The sequence below is a fragment of the Monodelphis domestica genome, chromosome 7 (assembly GCF_027887165.1).
Source record: "Monodelphis domestica isolate mMonDom1 chromosome 7, mMonDom1.pri, whole genome shotgun sequence".
Lineage (NCBI taxonomy): Eukaryota > Metazoa > Chordata > Mammalia > Didelphimorphia > Didelphidae > Monodelphis > Monodelphis domestica.
This window is the reverse complement of record NC_077233.1, coordinates 139,966,712-139,986,890: the sequence shown is the minus strand read 5'-3', so window position 1 is coordinate 139,986,890 and position 20,179 is coordinate 139,966,712. Positions and strand designations below refer to the sequence as shown.

Genomic DNA, 20,179 nt, shown 5'->3' with positions numbered 1-20,179 from the left:
TTACCGAGAATGACAATGATGTACTTATGTACTTATATGTAAACCTATATGCACATGTGTACATAGGCACATGCTATGAACATGTATGCAGGGATAAATGCATATTACATGCCTATTTGCATATCTGTGTGCACATAGAAAGGGAATAGTCCCAGATGACTTCAAGATGACAAGCATAGCTGATTAAGAAAGTGAATAATAGCACCTTCAAAAAAAGCAGAGAAACGTGGAAGTAGGACAGCTTCAGGTAGAAAGCTGAAATGGTTTTGGATTTGGGGTCTAAACTCTAAAAAAATGCTTTTAGTGGATGATACTGAACACTCAGGGATGAACTCAGAATAGCAGTACTCAGACTGAACACCATCCCTCTTATTTACCACTCTCATTGGGACCCTAAGCATACTTCCACGCATGCATACACATACATGTGTGAACTTGGAAATTACTCCACCCTACTCAGACAGTGCTTTAGGGGAAGATAAAGTTGTAAACTCCTGATTAAACAATGAAAGTTCCCAACTCATATCTTATAGTAAAGCTAGAACCTTAAGCTAGGTCTATTTTTAAATCTAATACAAAAAGGTGTTAAGTACCTGTAAAGGTTAAATTAGTACCTAAAAAGGTCAAGTAACTTACAAAAGGCAAGCTTAACAAAGAGGGGTGAAGTACTCAGAAGATTTAATCTAACCAGAGAAGGTAAAAACCAAAGAAGGTGAAAACTAAGAATGGACAGTCCTAGAAAAAAGCGTCCACTGTGATTGGTAGACGTGAAAATTTAGGGGAGGTGACATAAGGGAAATGTTTCTTTAAAAAGAAGAATAAAAAAAAAGTCAGTTCAGGTAATTCAGTTTGGAGAGTAATTTCAGTCCGAAGTGGAAGAACCCAGCTTGGAGATGGTCTTGTGGTGAGTGATAAAGACTGATTCGCTCTCCCTTAGGCTCAGGCCTAGGCCATTTTGACCTAGGCCTTTTTCTACTGCTTGGCTCAGCCTGAGCCAGAGCAGTTTAAATTAATTCTCTCTCTCTCTTTCTCTCTCTCTCTCTCTCTCTCTCTCTCTCTCTCTCTCTCTCTTTATCTCCTTCCCTTAATTCCTTCTTTCTTTATTAATGAAAATCTCCATAAATCCCAACTGACTTGGGTATTTTGGGAATTTCCCATGGCGACCACTTATTTTAGATTTTAAGTCAAAACACTAAAAATTATCCTTACAGTTTTTGGTGTTTACACATGTTTATATTCAGGTATCTGGGGGAGAGTTCAGTCATGTCCAATTCTCAGTAACCCCATCTGGGGTTTTCTCAGAAAAGATTCTGGAGTGGTTTGCCATTTCCTTCTCCAGCTCATTTGACAGATGAGGGAACTGAGGCAAACAGGGTTAAGTGACTTGCCCAGGGTCACACAGCTATTAGTGTCTAAGACCAGCTAGTGTATGTATAGACAAATACAACTATGGGCGTGCATATATATGTCACTGAGTCTGGATCTTAATTTACTAGTGATATTTGATAGAGTGGTGCCATTATGGATTTCAGCGTTCTCCAAGCCACAAACCAGTCACCTCCAGGAGATGCTGCTGAATTTGGAGGTGCAGGGCTTTGAACATCAGCTTTGTCACTGACTACCTGTGTGGTCTGGAGAAAGTCCCCCAGTTTCTCTGGTTCTCTCTCCCTCCATAGTCTTATCTATTGGACAAAGGGGTTAGAATAGATAACTTCTGTGGTCCTTTCTAGCTCTAAGGCAATGATCCTGATACTTGTTCAAGCAAGCCAACTATTGAATTTCTTCTGTTAGTATTGTTATTAATCATGTGCCTTATATTTAAAGGGTTTTTTCAGTGCATATATTATTAATGATCTGATTGAGGATATTAACTGGATAATTTTTTTGTCTCTTACAACCTATGGAATACAAAAGTTATTATAAATTAATATTTAATATAATAAAATATTAAGCAATATAATGGAATATGATAATATATTAAACAATATACCATAACAAAATTGATCATGCTAATAATCATAACTTTTATTTGTGTAGTTTCTTACAGTTTCCAAAGTACTTTGCATATATTATCTCACTGGATCTTCAAAATAACCCTATGAAAAAGGTACATCAAGTATTATTAGTCTCCTTTTTTGCACAGGAGGAAACAGAGTCTAAAAGCAAAGAAGGGTCTTTGCTGAATGAAGGTCATATGGCTAACGAGTGGCTAAGTCCTTATTCTGGGTCTGGAATCAAGACTTATCTTCTCAAGTTCAAATCTGACCTCAGACCTTACTCCTTGTGTGACCTTGGGCAAGTCACCTTAACTCTGCTTGCCTCAATGCCTCATTTGTCAAATGAGCTGGAGAAGGACTTCAGTATCTTTACCAAGGAAACCCCAAATGGAGTCATAAAAATCAGACATGACTGAAAACAATTAAACAACATGTGGCAAATAAATGGTAAAGTTGGACCTTGAATCCATGTTTCCTAATAGTCTATCTCTGTGAACACAGTCTGGGGATTTTTCTACAATACCATGCTTACCTCATTTTATTATGTTATATATATACATATATATATATATATATAATATATATATATATATTACAACATTTACTTCAGTTTATGTTAGGATTCCTAAATTTGTGTCACAATTCCACTTTGGAAGTCTAGCGAAGCCTATAGACACCTCAGAAAGTTTTAAAATGGATAAAACAAAATACATAGGATTACAAAGGGAAACAGTTGTATTGAAATTTATCCAATTTTTTTTAAAGAAAAGGAAAGAAAAAGTTTACAGATCACAGTTTAAGAACCCCTGTAAGGAGCATTTATTTTATTGGAGCAGCTGTGTGACCTTGGAAAAGTCACTTGCCTCCATTTTCTTGACTATAAAACTGGGATAATAATAGCCCTTACACCCTAAGGATATTGAAGAATCAAATGAGATAATAGTTATAAAGCACTTGTTGCAGTACCTGGCAATAGTGATAATAATGATAGTAACTGTTGTTGTTGTCATTGTTGTTGCTATTTGCCCTCTGAAGTCATTCTTAGCAATAATATTCTAACTTCACTCAGTAGGAGCCATTAAGCCATAACATACACAATATGGGTTAGGACTTGCACCATAAGTCACAGGGGAAAATCAGTGAATAGTGCTCACTCTCTCCCTCCTTTCTTTCTTTCTCTCCCCTCCCTCCTTCTCTACTCTTTCTTTCACTCTTCTTTTACTCTTTTTTGAGCTCAATTTGTACCCCCCAATTGGTGACTTTCATTCAAAAAACTAACCTACTCTCAAAATTCATCACAGACTCACACACACACACACACACACACACACACACACACACACACTATCGGTATGTCTATATCGACATTCTGGAATGGACCTGGAGTCCCCAATTTCAAATCCCAGCTCAATCTTCTTATCAACTTTAAGACTATTTCCTCCTCAGTAAAAGGGGAATAGCAATACTTCATGGTAGTGTATTTGAGGAATCAATGTGGTCTATATGTAAAGTGCTTTAGAATCTGTAAGGCATTACAGATATAAGGTACTACAATAATATTATTAATTTATTATGATGCATTCTTTAATATGTTTTGCCATATTGCTTATTATTCTGTTGAATATTAATTATTGATTATAAAATTTTTCACATTCCATTGGTCGTAATGAATTTTTAAAATTACCAAGTGAATACCTTCGAACAAATCATCAATAATAATATAAGCTGAAAAATCAAAATGATCACCGATACAAACATTAACCAAAGGAATTCTGAAAGCTGCTCTTTTGAACAAGTAGCATAGACCAAGAACTAGAAGGGCTATAGAGACCTTCTATTGAAACCCCTTAATTGAACAGGTAAGGACCCAAGCCCAGAATGGCTGAGTATGCCACCAAGGTCCCACATGGAGAACATGGCAGAGCTGGGATTCAGATTCAGCCTCTGTGCCTCCAAATTCAGTAGCCTCTACTGACTGTAGATGGCTAAATGCTTAGAGGAAAGCCCATAAGTTCATCACGCCGCCATCATATCATGTGCCGCCATCTTAAGGAATCTAAAGCAGCTAAACTCTGGAGCTGGCAAACAACATCCAGGAGCAACAGCCCTAAGATGGGTCACCAGGAGGGTTCCTGAGAAAGATCGAGAGCCAGAATCTGAATTATCGTGGAAGGAAGGGAAAGAAGAATCCATCCAGACGTCTAAATGACAGAACCCTTTAGCCAAGAAGGTCTGGAGGTCTTGTGGGGCTTTCCCTGTATGGCACTGGGCTTCTTGGGTGATGCATGTCCCTGGAAGACTCTTGAGCATCAGGCTGAGATGTGCGTTTATCATGGGCACAAAGAACCCTGGAGGGTTTGTATGAGGTAGCTGTGCAGCACAAAACCGTTGCCAGTTTCATTCTTTGCAGTATCTTCTGACTCCTGTCTTATCATGGACCTTTGGATCTTCCCATCTGAAGGCAAGGGACTTTTACTAGGCAGACTACAAGAGGCAGCCTGGTAGAGAACACAACTTAGAATCAGGAAGCCTGGATTCCTATCCTGCATCCAAAACTTAACTGGAGAATACATTCTCTCCATCTGTGTCTCCTCATCTGTAAGATGCAGGCAGTGAGCACAGTACCACCTTATACCCAATATGACTACTATACCAATACTACCTATGCAGCATAGTTTTGAAGACGGTTATTTGCAAACTGTCAAGTACTATATAAATGTCAAACACTGTCGTTATTATATTTCAGGGGCAGGAATTTCATTTAAGCCCTTTCTATAAAGTCTATGATCCTACATGCCATTGCCCAACCATTTCACTAAAGGAATGAAAGGAATTCCATTCAGCTCGCCAGCCCATCTTCAGAGATCAAGATCTCAGGGACAGAAAGTCCACAATCAGAAGTCAATGTCGGGAGCACAGAATCCAGGGACAGAGCCAAAATCAGTGAGCCCCCAGCCAGACGGCACAGGGGGAGACCCTGTCCCAGGTTTATGGTCTGAAACAGGAAGGACCAGAGAATACTAACAGGATGGAGATCCAGTGGTCTTCTGTGACCCCCTGTCCCTTGGGTGCTCCCTCTTCCCCAGTTACGTCCCCCCACCTGCCTACCCTCAGCATCCCAACAGTGAGCACAGCTGCTCTCTAGTGACGAAGGGCACCAAATTTAAGCCTCCATCCCCACCTTGTGTCTATGTTGAGGTGCACAGATGGAGTTTGGGGGGAGGGATATATTTGAAGTATTTCTACCTGTTTTGCCAATTCGTGATTGTAAAGGCTGGTAGCAAAATGGATGGCCAACCCCATATCTGCTCAGCTCTTCCATCTCCAGGGAAGGAATATAGGTCACCTGAAGGCTGTGGGGGAGGCTGGTGGGCTGCTGCTCGGAGGCCGTAACCTAGTAACGTGTTCTCCTCATCTGTCCCTGGAAGGTGTTTAATGATGTGTGGTGTGTGCATTTTTTAAACCTCAAACAAGCATAGTCACTTAGTAATGCCAGGATATAGGAATAATGCTGAGACATAAGCCTTAATCTGATTTTGTGCAATAGCTAGAGAGATTTTGGAGATACGTTAATGAGCTTTCTCTGCAAAGAAGATCTTCCCAGTGAATGGGGGACCCAAGTGGGGAGGGGTCCTAAACCTAGAGCCTGGTGCAACCTTCTCTAATGCTCCCCTCAGACATCTCTGCTCCCTAGAAGGACAGAACTCTGCCATCTGAAGTGCATGGACCCTGCCTAATGTACAGGTAGAAATTTGATACACCTGAACTACATTTACCCAGCATCCTTTTAAGTTACGTCTTGACTTTGCATCCTGATGTTTGGGAGATAAATTTTTCTGAAACCCAAGCTGTGGAGCTTTGGGGGCTTTTGCTTTGGTAAAGCGCTGCAGATGTGGGTCTCTGGCTCTGTGTTCTGCTCCCTCAGCTCAAGGAACCCCTTTCTCTCTCACTTTGTTATTAAATCCTATACATTTAAAGACATGGAGTATTCATTCATTTTTACTCTCACACTAAGAAAGGCTTTCTAAGGTTCCCTCCTAAGGAACCTTATTGTGCTTTTGCCTTTCTTTGTAACTCCAGCACTTCATCCTACACCTGAAACATAGTAAGTGATTAATAAATGTTCATTAATGATGATGTTGGTAATTCCTGACCTAAAATCACAAACAGAAGGCAAGGTCAGGGCCACCACAGACCCTTGTGCCAACCCAGGGGTGAATACCAGTGAGCAGAAATAGAGGTCCACTACCCAGAGGGCTCACTGAATTCACCTGGCTGGTCTGGCCCAGCCCCAGAGTGTCCCCAAACTTGGGTTCATGATTCCAGGGAGAGGCGACTCTATTCTCTTTTCTCAGACCTTGGCCTGGCTAGTCATTCCTCACATTTTTCCTAGACCACCAGCCAGTCCATCTCCTTTCTCAGAAAGCCTGTCCCAGCTTCTCTAGACCTTGACAGAAGGATGAGTTGGGATTTTCTGAAATACTACTGAGAGATATTACTTCTCTCCCAGGCCAGACTGGCTCAATTGACGTTTTCAGTGTGGCAAAGTTGAAAGAAGTGGAGGGACAAGAAGTGGAGCCTTCAGGACAGCCAACAACTTGAGCTTCTCCACAGGAGTTGGCAAGTGAAAGGAATAAGGAGCAAAAGACATAGAAGAATACGAAATATCAAAAGTATGATCCAAGAAATTAGCACTGTGCAGCAGATAAAAGGGACTTGTAGTCATCATCATCATCATCATTACCCTCATCCTTCCCCTCCTCATCTCCACCTCTTCAGATCCTCAGTTTTCTTCCCTACTTTTCTCAAATACCAACCTTCTCTAGGAAGCCTTTCCTGTTGCCCTCAGCAGCTAGAGCTTTCCCCTTCTCCACACCTCCAATCACCTCATGTCTGTCTGGTTTATATTTATCCCTCTCTACATGTCTATGAGTGGTCTCCATCATGAAAATGTAAGATCTTTGAGGGCAGAGGCTTTCTACCTTTTGTCTTTGTAATCACAGCATCTAGTATATAGTGCGTGCTTGATAAATGTTTACTGATGGTTTTATTCTTATCATCATAATCACATTAATAATAGCAATGACTCACATTTAAGGTTTGCAAATTGCTTAATATTCTTTCTTTTTTAATTTGGAAAAGTGTATTTAATTAATTAATTTAGAATCAAATTACTTTATTTTCTTTTTTTAATTTGGAAAAGTGTATTTAATTAATTTAGAATCAAATTGCTTTATATTCTTGCTAACTCTATGAGCTCAGACAAGTCATTCCTCTTTTATGAGTCTCAGTTTCCTCATCTGTAAAATGGTGATAGTTGTACTAGTTACCTTACAGAACTATAAGAGTTTCAAATGGGGATATGTAGATATGCACATACATAAATATATATATGCATATATGTATATGTATACAGATACAAACATACATATGTGATACTTTGGAAACTTAAATCTCTTATAGGAACATTTACTCTTGTTATTAATAATGAAAACACAGAATTATTGTAGGCTCTCCAAGTCTGGGCTACCATTATCATTATCACTTTCTTTCTGTTATTAAAGTGATCATTTATTTTCTAACAGTTCCCCCAACCTTGTTTTCTCTCTGACCATAGGAATAACAACCTGACCTTCCTGAACCCCTATTACCAAACAGAAGAAGGTGAAGAGAACCCATTCATTTGTTCTTCACACCGTGACAATGGTATGCAGAAGTGTTCCCACATCCCCATCCGCCGGGAGCTACGGGTAGAGTGCACACTAGGCCTAGAGGCTTACAGCCACTCGTTGGAGAGCCCTGATGGTGGTGGCCGAAACTCCTGCATCAACTGGAACCAGTACTACAATGTGTGCCGGTCTGGTGACCTCAACCCGCACAATGGAGCCATCAACTTTGACAACATCGGCTATGCCTGGATTGCTATCTTCCAGGTATGACTTCCCAAACCGTTCCAGGTGGGGTCATTCAGAAGACCAATAAATTGAAAAAAGGGTCATTGTAATGATGAGGGGAAAAATTAAAGGACTGACTAAGGGGATGATGTGTCTTCAATATAAGGATGTCAGCAACAGATTTGTGGGAATAGAAAAAGACAACTGGGCTACATATTAGATAATATGATAATCATAGGATTTGCAGCTATAAAAAAACCATAGAAATCATTTAGTCTTCCTCATTTTACAGCTAAAGAAACTAAGGCAAGGACAGGCTCAATAATGTGGCCCACATCAAACAACTAGTAAGTAGCAGGGCTAAGATTGGAATCCAGAGTTTTGCTCTCTGTCCTCTATACCGTGGTATCTGAGAAACTCCAACCATACCTAATTTAGGAAAAGAAATATGATAGATTTCAAGCTAGAAAAGATCAACTAGTTCAAATCCCTTGTGGTTTTTAATCCAGTCTTGAACTCCCTCCATTGCTGTTGTACACTAGTCAAACCAGTCCAGTTTGTATCAAAACCACTGTATGTAGGAGGCAGCTGGGTAGCTCAGAGGATTGAGAGCCACTTAGAGATGGGAGGTCCTAGGTTCAAATCTGGCCTCAGACACTTCCCAGCTGTGTGATCCTGGGCAAGTCACTTGACCCCCATTGCCCAGCCCTTACCTCTCTTCTGCCTTAGAGCCAATACACAGTATTGACTCCAAGATGGAAGGTAAGGGTTTAAAAACAAACAAAGAAGCAAACAACCACTATATATGTACACACACTTGGAGAGTATCAAAGACAATGGAAAAGCAGAAGCAAGTGAAGCTTATTAAATAGGACCAGACCTGGGATTTAAACTCAGACATGCAGTCACCTGGCACAGGGAACGTTCCATTACATGACTGCACTTTAAAATGCCGAAAGGGATGGAGAAGGTCAACATGGCAAAGATGACAATATGTAAAAATATATAGGTTGGTACCAAATAGTAGAAGGCCCTGAATAACAAGCTAAAGAACTGGACTTTTCATAAAATATAATCCCTAAATCCGAATGTTGAAATGAGAGGACCCCCTTGAAGCTTAAGACAAGAAGATTTATGAGAAACAAAACATTGTTTTGCTTCTTCTGTCAGTCAATCAACAAACATTCATTACTTGCTTACTATGTTCCAGGCACTGCTAAGCACTAAGGCTGCAGTGAAAGGCAAAAAACAGTCTCAAAGAACTCACATTTTAATGAGAAACCATATACAAATAATTATAATAGTACGAGTATAAATGGAAGGAAATCCCATAGAGAGAAGGGACTAGCAGAGTGTTGTGGGAAGCTGGGATGGGTGGGAGTTGGGGTTGGAGAGATATAACAGGGAAGGTGTCCTGTTCTGAGTCTTGAAGGACTTCAGGCTAAGGGAAGTCATGAGTCTAAGGTGAAGAGGAAGAGAGCATTCCAGGCTTGGACTCAGAATGCTATGTGTGAAGAACAAAGAACAAGAAGGCCATCCTAGCTGGCTCACAGAGTACACTGAGAGAGAAGTTTCCCTAGCTGGGCATTCCCAGTGTCAATGAAATCACATGCCCACCTTTAAATTCCCTTCCTGCCTCGAGTCTATAATCCTACAATGTTCAGCGAGTGAATGAATGAACTCCATTTGGCATCAAAAGAACTTCAGAGCCAGGAATGATCTTAGATACCATTTGCTCCACCTCTTTGTTTCACAGAGGAGGAAACTGCTACCCAGAGACAAGAAGGTGTTTAAGGCCAGACAATTGATAGATGCTAATGTCATGGTTTGAACCCAGAATTCCCAGATCTTCTACTTACTAGCTAGAAAATATAAACCTAGATGAGTGGGAGAAGAGTGATGTCCTCAACAGACAAAGTTAAGGGGAAGGAAGGTAATGAGTGAGTTTGAATCCCCAATGGGAGGTCCATGTAGGGTAACTCAGCAGGTAAGTACACAAGACTGAAATTCAGGAGAGATTAGAACTATATATAAAGATTCCAAGTAGGGATAATAATTGAACCCATTGATATAGATGAGATCACCAAGACAGTATGAAGAGAAGAAAAGGGTGTTTGTTGTATAGCTAGTCTAAGTGTACAAAGGTGAATCATTATTCTTTTTTTATTTTTTATTATATTTTTATATATTTTATTATTATATTATATATATATATATATTATATATTTTTACTATATTTATACTTCAGCAATGGAGAATGAGGAGCAGCTAGACCAAGTAAAGGAGAACCATGAGCTATCCCATGAAAGGTTAGGGAGGAGAAAGCTTAAAAAGCTCAAAGAGGCTGAGGACTAAGAAAAGGGCATCACACGTAACACTGAAGAAAGCTTGGGTAACCATTGAGAGAGCAGTTTCAGCCCAGGGATGATAGAATTAGAAATCAGATTAGAAAGAGTTAAAGACTGAATGATGGGGAAGGGAAGGCACTAAATACACCACACTCCCTCCCTTTCTCTCAGTTTGACCATGTAAGACAGGAAAAATATCAGAAAATAGCTGGAAGGGGTAGTAGCTTCAATTTGTTGTAGTCATTTTAAAGATAAGTGAGACCTGAGAATGTTTGGAGACATCAGAGAAGGAACTAATATAGAAGAAATGATTGGAGTAGAGGGAGGAAGGAATAATAGGGAGGAGAGGGAAAGAGGATGGGAGGAAAGAGAAATTGAGAGGAGGAGGAGGAGGGGGGGGGGGAGAAGATAGAATTCCTAGAGGAAGAAGATAGAATATCAAGGATCTAAGTAGAAAAGCTAATCTTGGCAAGGAAAAAGATTTCCTCCTCCTCCTCCTCCTTAGAGACCGGAGAAGTGAGAGAGGAAAGATAAAGGTGTTTGAAAGGCTCTGGGTTGTGGAGCCAGAGAGATGAGATAGTTCATCTTTGAAATGAGGTGTTGGACTAAATGCTCTCTAAGGACTTCATTTGGCAATGAATAAAGTATAAGATATATGCTGATGTATCTTCCTTAGCACATATTCAGGTTTTCTGGGCATCGGTGACAACTGAGCCAGAAATTAGAGCAGACACTGGTGACTGCTGGTGACCTCTACGTCCTGGAAGGATATAGGCATACTGACAGCTCTCCACAATCGGGCTCCAAACCACTTCTCCAGCATTAGTCCACGTTACTTCTTTTCATACATGATAGAGAATATTGGCCTGAGCCAATCTTGTTGTTTCACTCAAGAGATTTTGGGAGGGTCCCATGGCTTCAGAAACAGCTATATAAGCTGCTAAGAGTTCAGAAGAAAATGGGATTTTAGAACTAGAAGAGGGACCTTGGAAATCAAACCCAAATCTAATTTTTTTTTTTTTACAGAGGAGGAAACTGAGGAGCCAGAGAGAGAAAAGGGACTTAGCCCAGGTCACAGAACTAATTAATGGCAGTCATAATTGAAACCCAGATTTTCTAAGCCCAGATCCACCATATACTTCCTACCACATCATACTGCCTCCTATGCTAAGTCACTTACAAAGAATGACTATGACAGGGAAGGAATGAGTCACCAGGCACTTTGAAGGTGGCATTGAATATAATGTACTTCTTGGGCAGCAGACAAGGGCATGTCTCGGTTGCCAGGTCCATCTCATCCCATAGCAAATGGTGCATACTCATTAGCTTACTATGGACAGATGCAAGAAGAAGCCAAAAAATTAATTGGGAGGTTTGGAGAGGAGTGTCTCGCCTTTTATTACATGTGAATTCTGAGGCTATTTGGCACAGCAGTGATCGTGGAGGTTATAACACAAGTGACAGAGGACTTATCCTCCAAACTAGCCCTGAATTGATATGGGATTATGAGTTTTCCAAAGACCACAGAGCAGCTGCCTGTGTGAACCAAAAAACAAAAATATTCATGCTGGGGCCTGAAAGTAGAAAAGAGCCTGGGATGTGGCGAGTCCCAGAAGAATGTGGCTGGCTTGGGAAAAGGTTAGGGAGGCTGTGTCTGTGGCAGTTCACATTGATGCCTGTGGGAAGCTCTCCTGAGAGCCATATAAAGAGGCTTAGTTGCAGGGCAAGGAGGTGGCTCAGTGGATTGAGAGTCAAGGAAGTCTTGGTTCCAAATCTGGGCTCAGATACTTCCTGGCTCTGTGGCCCTGGCCAAGTCACTTAACCTCCATTGCCTAGCCCTTATCACACTTCTTTTTTTTTTTTAAACCCTTACCTTCCATCTTGGAGTCAATATTGTGTATTGGCTCCAAGGCAGAAGAGTGGTAAGGCTAGGCAATGGGGGTCAAGTGACTTGCCCAGGGTCACACAACTAGGAAATGTCTGAGGTCAGATTTGAACCTAGGACTTCCCATCTCTAGGCCTGACTCTCAATCCACTGAGCTACCCAGCTGCCCCCTTACCACACTTCTGCCTTGCAACCAACACACAGTATTTATTCTAAGACAGAAGGTAATGGTTTAAAAAAATGTTTTAAGTAAAGAGATTTCCCTTTCTTAGCCATTCCTCAGAGAACCTAGGGGTAACTTTTATATTGTAACTTTCCATAGAATCCATGTCAATATACTTGGAGTCATGAAGACCCAAGTTCAAATCTCACTTCAAATACTTAATGACCCCGGTCAACCTTCTTCTCTGTTTCTCCATCTGTAAAATGAGGGAAGATTCAGTTCAGTAGTCTTAAAAATCTCTTCTAGTCTTAAGCTTTTCACCTAACTCAAAGTTTGCAGAAATTCTGAGGCATTATGGTGCAGTGGGAGGAACACTGGATTTGGACACAAAAAACACCCCTAAACCATCTACAAAATGTGGCATTGGGCAAATTTCTTGACATCCCCAGGCCTTAGGATTGCCATCTATAAAATGAATGCTTTTGCATTCTTTGTTTCTATTAAGAAAAGTCACCTGGTCACCTGCCCATGGACTTTCTAGAGTAGTAGCATCCCAAAATACTGAAATAGAGAAGGGGAGGGTATTCACTCTTGCCAGGAATAATATTAATAATAATAGTAATAATCTTATCTGTAGCCAAAGCAATTTCCCCTTTTCTGCCTCAATAACTTCTCTGTGATCAGGGAAATCCAGATTTTCATGAGAATAATTTTTGAGACAGAGTTTGTAGAAGAAGGCTGAGTGTGGGCGTTTTGGCTCACTTTCTCAAAACTCTGTCTTGTTTGGCCGTGTGTACTGGGCAGCAATACAACCTCCAATTCTGGTAGCCCAGATGGAACAGTGGTAAAGGGAAATAGAATCTGATTCAAACTAAAGAAGGACTTCCTAAAAATCAGAGTGGTAAAAATAAAAGCTCCCATTTCTATTATGCTTTACAAAAGTACATACTTAGTAGCCCTGTGAAGCAAGGAGTGCCAGTATTATTATTCTGATTGTACATTTCAGGAAATTGAACCTTAGGAAGAAGTGACTTGCTTACGCTACTTTTTGTCAGCTGAGATTTGAGCCAAGGTTACTGGAATCCAAATGCATTGCTCCTTCAACTTCCCAGGCTGACTTTCCAGACAAAATAGGCTACTTTGAGGGGTTCTAGCCCTGGAGCAGATCAAGCAGGAGTGGAATGATCAAGGGTGCTAAAGAAGAGTTTCCTGTACAAATAAAAAGGGTTGGATTCTAGGATGTCTTAAGATCTCTTCCAACCCTGTGATTTTCCTGAAGCCACAAGATTCCAAAAAACCTCATAGATAAAAACAGTAGGATTGACTGAGGCTACATTCCCTATTGTGACTGTGTCCCCATATCCCAGGATCCCTCAGATCAATAACTCATTTAGTACCAAGGCAGGAGTGAAGATCCCCTCTCCCTACTTCTCCTTCCCCCAGGTTGCTCCCATATCTTTGGCCTATTGAGAGAATAGAATACTAATCAGGATGTAGAAAAGTGTTTTCAGACTACAAAAATGACATGAAACCAACAAGGTGAAATTGAAGAGAATCAATGTGAGTTTCTGCACTTGGGTCCAAGAAATCAGTTATTGGATTGGGAAAAGATGGTTAAAATGGGTTTGTATGATAAAGACCCCAGCAGAAGGGGGTGGGAGGAGCAGGTGCTGACTAAAAGTTCAACAATAAGTGTGATGTAGTATATGGTAGGAGCAGCCTAGGGTCCCAGGCACTCCTCCTAGAGATAGTTGTAGCTGGTTCTTCTTTCTGACTACAATTTAGGACCAAACAAGAGAAAGAAAATCCCAAATTAAAAACTATCGAGATATATAACAATCATGGATGGGGGATGGCAAGAGGACTGAATGGGAGAAGGGAAAGTTAATGGACAGACAAGTTTATTCTTTTGGGCTAGATTTGCTCTCTGGGTAACTCTCATGTCTCTCCTCTCTCCTCTAGGTTATAACACTGGAAGGCTGGGTTGACATCATGTATTATGTCATGGATGCACATTCTTTTTATAATTTTATATATTTTATATTGCTAATAATCGTAAGTATGAATGGTAGTTATGTGCCTTGATATCAAATGTGCTATTCTAACCCTGTTCCTCCCCAGCCCAGTGGCAAGTTCAGCAATTAAAATCATGACTTGGACTTATTTCAAGAACCTACGGGAGACCACAGGGATCTCATTCCCCACAAGGGAACTTGTGACGGAAGGGATAGAAAACCTCTGTCCTATGTCACATAGATCCAACCCTCTTTTGTTTTGATTGTATTTAACCTACAGTGAGATTTCTGTGACCACTTCAGCCTGGAAAATAACAGAATCACCCCTTTGCCTGCTCTCTTCAGGGTATTATATCTTTCTCACACAAAAATAGAACCTCTGCAGTCTTAAGGATAAAGAGGCGATGAAGAGCTATAAGCAGCAGTTAGCATTTCATATGATGACCATAGCAAGTGATAACAGTGATAAACAACAGGGTGTTGACTAGAGTAGGACACTAATATCTCAAAGGGTACTGAATAGTCCTATCTCTTTCTCTTCTTAAGTATATCTTTTGCCCTTTCTATGGTTGTTTCTATGTTTATTTATCTTGTCTCTATCCTCTCCCCCATATCTATTCTTCCTCTATTTCCTTGTTCCTCAATAGAGAATGGAATTAGGGGTTTTATAATGCCAGTTTTATTTGAGAAATAAACATTCACATTCTGGTTCTTAATTTTAAATTTAAATGAAATTTTGTATGTCTTTCAACTTGAAAACAATATGTAACCCTTGTAGCCATTTTTTTTACCTCCACTTGACCCTTAATTGCTTTGCCCCCCAATGGGTTATTAATCCTCATTTAAAAAAAAAAAAAGGTTATTACTTGGCTAAATTTCCAAGCAGATTTATGCTTGTTGTAACCAAAAAGCTCCCTAGCAATTAGAGCTATCTAAAAGTGAGTTGGGATTCATTGGAAAGCAATAGGTTCCCCTCTGTTAATGTGCTTGAGCTTCCAGATGATCACTTGCTGGTTATGTTTCAGAGAAGATTTTCATTTAGGTATGGAATGTATTCAATGATTGCTGAGGTCCCTTTCCAACTCTGAGGTTCTGTGAATTTCAATTTAATTGAACAAGAATTTACTGAGTTTCTCTTCTCTCTGCCAAATCATCTCTACTCCTATGTTCCCAGACAACCCCTACCCTGGGAATATCTTTGTCTAGGGAAAAGAGATAAGGATACAGGCCAAAACCCTGACCCTAGGGAAGTTAAACACTTGGAGTGAGGAGGCAGAAAAGGAACAGATCTGGGACCTGCCCTCAGGGAGCTCATACCTATAGGCGAGTCAGCACTAACACATGAGATAGATAGTAAGCTGATGTCAACAATCAAGGGCTAAATGATATCATTCAGCCTCCAAAGCTATAGGACCCCAGAGGAAGAAAAGGCTGGGAGACCTTAAATAGTCAGGGAAGCCTCCTCTAGGAGTTAGGCTTTAAATAATAGTAAGGATTTGGAAGATAAACTGGAAGTGAAAAAGTTCAGAGGGGCAAGTCCAAGAAAGAATAGAAATGCCAACCTAAATGACACATGTACTGAGCAATGGAATAAATCACTAGGACCTAGATGGACAGAGCATTTGGTCCTGGGAAGAAGGATGCCTCATGACACTACTATGCCTTGGGAAGCTGCTAACTCCCTCTTCCAGGAAGTCTTCCCTAACTTTTTTAGTCCATTCTTGTGCTTCTTCTCCTCTGAGATCTCACAGTACCTGAGGTCCATGCTAGAGTTATCAGATTCCTGGCCTGAATTAGATCAAAATGTAGTTAGAAAATGTCTAACAAGATAAATAAAAATACAATAAAACATAGATAATGTTCATTTGTAGTTTTCTAAGTCAATACTCAGCTGTAGCAATCCATTGCCATTTGAGTTTGACCATTGTCCCAGCCATTCACTTGGAATTCATGGTATCATAATAGCATTATTGTTGTTTGGTCATTTTAGTCATATCCAGCTCTTCATGATGACCCCATTTGAGGTTTTCTTGGTAAAGATACTGGAGTGGTTTGCCATTTCCTTCTCCAGCTCATTTTACAGTCATGGAAAATGAGTTGAATAGGCGTAAATGACTTCCCCAAGGCCAAGAAGCTAATAAGTGTCTGAGGCCATATTTGAACTTGGGTCTTCCTGACTCCAGGCCTAGCTGCCCCATCATAATAGCTGTAGGATTTAGAGTTAGAAGGAACCTTAGAATAAAGAATGCCAGAGTTGGAAGAGACTTTGAGGGTTGTCTAAACCAATCTTTCACTTTACAAATGGGAGAACTCAGCCAAGGAAAAGGGAAATTCTTTGCCTAGGATTACACAAGTATTAAGTAGTTTAGGTGAAGTTAAACCCAAATCAATGCTCTTCCCACAATGCTATGCTCACTATTATTCATTACTATACTTGTTTCTTAAAGTATTTTAAGTTATTTTAGACAACTCCATCATGCTAGACTCCAAGGATGCTATCTTCAGAAGGGATCTTAGAGATTGAAACCAGATCACTTGGAGCATCCCCTAAGGACACTTGCTAAGGGGCCACTTGCCTCTATCCTCTGCAAACAGTGGATGGAGCGCTAAATTTGGAGTCAGGAAGACATGGGTTCACATATAGCCTCAAACACTTAAAACTTTTGTGACTAGGAGCAATCTCCCATAGTTTCTCTATCTGTATAATGGGGATAGTTATGGTGCCTACCTTGTAGTAGTCTTGTGAGGATGAAGTGTCTTCTTCTTCTTGTCTCCCCAGCAATGTAACTAGGCAGAGAGCAGTGCAGGGCTTTCCACATGGGGAAGTCTTCAATTCAAGAGTATTTATTAGTATTGCTACTATGTCAAGGCCTGAATTTGGTGCAGAGAAGCAGAGGAAAAAAATGGATATAGTTCTTGTCCTTAAGAGACCTATAGTCTAAAGAGACATGGGATTGGGGTGGGGAGTGGAAGAAAAGACACCTTAAAACATAAAATACAAAAGTAGTGCAAATGGTGATTCTGGAAATCTGAGAATGGAGAGATCATTCCTTCATGGATGAATTGGCTCAGGCTTCCTACAAGAAATGGCCTTTAAGCAGAACCTTAAAAGATGGCTCAGATTTTGTCATCCAGTCACTCTTCAGCTGGGTCTGACTTCCTAATCCCATTAGGGATTTTCTTAACCAAGATAATGGAACAGTTTGCCATTTTCTTCTCCAGCTCCTTTTACAGCTGAGGAAACTGAGGCCCCAAAGTCAGTCCAGTATAATATAATCCACAGAGCCACAGGGTCTCCGAGGGTCTAAGTTTTCATCCTAATTCTATTATTTACTAGTGGGATCCTCACCCACACGCTCTGCCTCTTCAGGCCAGCCGCAGAGGTAGGCAGCGTCAGTGTGCCTGGGACTGACCTGTCCGTTCTCTTTTCCTTCTGCGGCCAGGTGGGCTCTTTCTTCATGATAAACCTGTGCCTGGTAGTGATCGCCACGCAGTTCTCGGAGACGAAGCAGCGCGAGAACCAGCTGATGCAGGAGCAGAGGGCCCGCTACCTCTCCAACGACAGCACGATCGCCAGCTTCTCAGAGCCCGGCAGCTGCTACGAGGAGCTGCTCAAGTACATCGGCCACATCTTCCGCAAAGTGAAGCGCCGGACCCTGAGGCTCTATGCTGCCTGGCAGAAGAAGCGTCGGGAGAAGGTCAACCCCAATGGCGCCCTCCACGGACAGGGCATCGGGCGCCGTGGCCGCAAGCGGGTCCCCTCCATCCACCACCTGATTCACCACCATCACCACCACCACCATCACCACTACCACATCAGCAACGGGAGCCCCAGGGGACCCTGCGGGAGCCCCGAGATCCGCGGGGACCTGGAGCCCAGAGCGGGCAAGTCCGGCACCCGGCTCATGCTGCCGCCTCCCCCGTCTCCCGGGCCACAGGGGCTCCCCTCCCCAGCTCATGATGCTGAGCCAGTTCACAGCATCTACCACGCCGATTGCCACGTGGAAGCCCCCCAAGATCAGGGTGGCCGAGGGTCCCGGGCTGCCACCACTGGGCTCAAGCTGGCCACTGGTCTTGGGGGCATGAACTACCCCACCATCCTGCCTTCAGCCTCTGGGGGCAAAAGTAGTTTGGCCCTGGGACCTGTGGGGAAGAAGGGCAGTGGGCCACCCGTCCCCGTAGTGAACAACAGCCCCGTGAGTCTGAGTGCTGACGCCTATGGGAAGCTGCAACACTTGGTTGGGGAACATGGTAAGGAAAGGAGGGACGGATGCCTTCAGCTTGGAGCATTCATGGCATTATGGAAGAGAGCCCAGAGCTGGGAGATTATAGGTTCATAGGCTCATACATTTAGCACTAGATGGGATCTTCACAGTGATCCAATCCAGCCCATTCATTTTACAGATGAGGAAACTGAGACCCAGTGGTGTCTTGCCCAAAGTGGCAGAGTTAGGATTAAAATGCAGATCCTCTTAACTAACATTTCAACAGCCTTTCTATTGTGCCATGCTTTCCCTGCGCTATCTTCCTCATAATGAGCTAAGAGAGTTGCATTCTAAGTCCCAGTTCTACTCTTTTACTATAGACTCAAGTCATTTCCCCCTTTCTGGGCCTCTATTTTCTCACCTGTCAGACAGGGATCATTCAACAACTCAATAAACATTTATTAAGTGCCTGCTATGGGCAAGGAGCTTGGGTAGGCACTAGATACAAAGGAAAAACTGAATAGTTCCTGTCCTCAAGAAGCTGGCATTCTAAAGGCTGTTAGGGGGGAGAAGAAGGCACAATGCAACAAATACATAGATAAATATGTTCAGATTTTACTAGCTGCCAGATCTTGGTCCAAACCACTTTGGTTCCCTTGGATGAGGGATTTCTCATCTGTGAAAAGAAGGGTTTGGACTAAACCCCAAAGGACCCTTTCTAGCTCCAAATATATGTAGAATACAAGGAAAACTGAAGAGGGAGGGAAAATTAACAACTAGAGGGAAAGGAATTGAAAGGAGGGAGGAGCAGAATCCCTGCCCTATCTCACTGAGTAATTTTTTAAAAGCCCTTTCCTTCTGTCCTAGAATAAATACTGAGACAAAAGAGCAATAAGGGTGAGTCAATTGGGGCAAAGTAACTTTTCCAGGGTCCACAGCTAGGAAGTGTCTTCTGAGGACAGATTCAAACCCAGGACCTCCCAACTCTAGGCCTGGCACTCTATCCACTGAGCCATATAGCTGTCCCCCTCAATGAGTTATTACAAGGATCAGATGAGATGAACCAAAGAAAGAAGCAAGAGGCACCACCAACCTTAGGTAGCCACATCTCCATCCTTACAAAGACTTTTTTTGTTCCCTTCTCCCAAAGAGATGCTTCCTGAGGTTACATGCAAGTGTCTCATCTTTGCCCAACTTTGACCTTTCAATGATGTGAATTCTGGCAGATTTCTTCTGTTCCATTAAGAGACTGATCTAAATACTAGCTGGTTGACAAGCATTTATTAAGGGATTACTATGTCCCAGGCAGATTCTTCAAGGTCCCTTTGGCTGGTAAAGTCCATGAACTTAGGATCTTACAATATATACCCTCCTTACAGGAAGACTGCGAGTCTTTCATTAGGTCTGCCTGCAGTCTTGATGCTGTACTTAGGAAAATTCCTCTAAGGGAGAACATGGGAGACAATACATTTCATTTTCCTCTACACTTAACTCACAGGTTTCTATAGAGCAGATGCTTAATAATATTTATAAAGCTAAATTATTGAATAGGATACTCGATGTGGAGGCAGGAAGCCTGGATGCAGTCCCAACTTCACCAATGATTCACCAGATAACCTTTGACAAGTAAATGTGCTTCCTACCTTGGTTTCCTCAGCCATAAAAGGATGTG

General features: G+C 41.7%; 1 protein-coding gene across 2 annotated transcripts in view; it reads left to right on the top strand.

Annotated features, from left to right (window-relative positions):
- CACNA1H (calcium voltage-gated channel subunit alpha1 H) overlaps positions 1 to 20,179 on the top strand; it is a 170,473-nt gene that overhangs the window by 38,595 nt on the left and 111,699 nt on the right. For both annotated transcript variants that reach the window (XM_007499288.3, XM_056805700.1), the window contains exons 5-7: positions 7,615 to 7,930; positions 14,250 to 14,342; positions 17,746 to 18,553. In XM_007499288.3, coding sequence (XP_007499350.2) covers positions 7,615 to 7,930; positions 14,250 to 14,342; positions 17,746 to 18,553 — 1,217 coding nt within the window. The remainder of the gene's footprint in view (positions 1 to 7,614; positions 7,931 to 14,249; positions 14,343 to 17,745; positions 18,554 to 20,179) is intronic.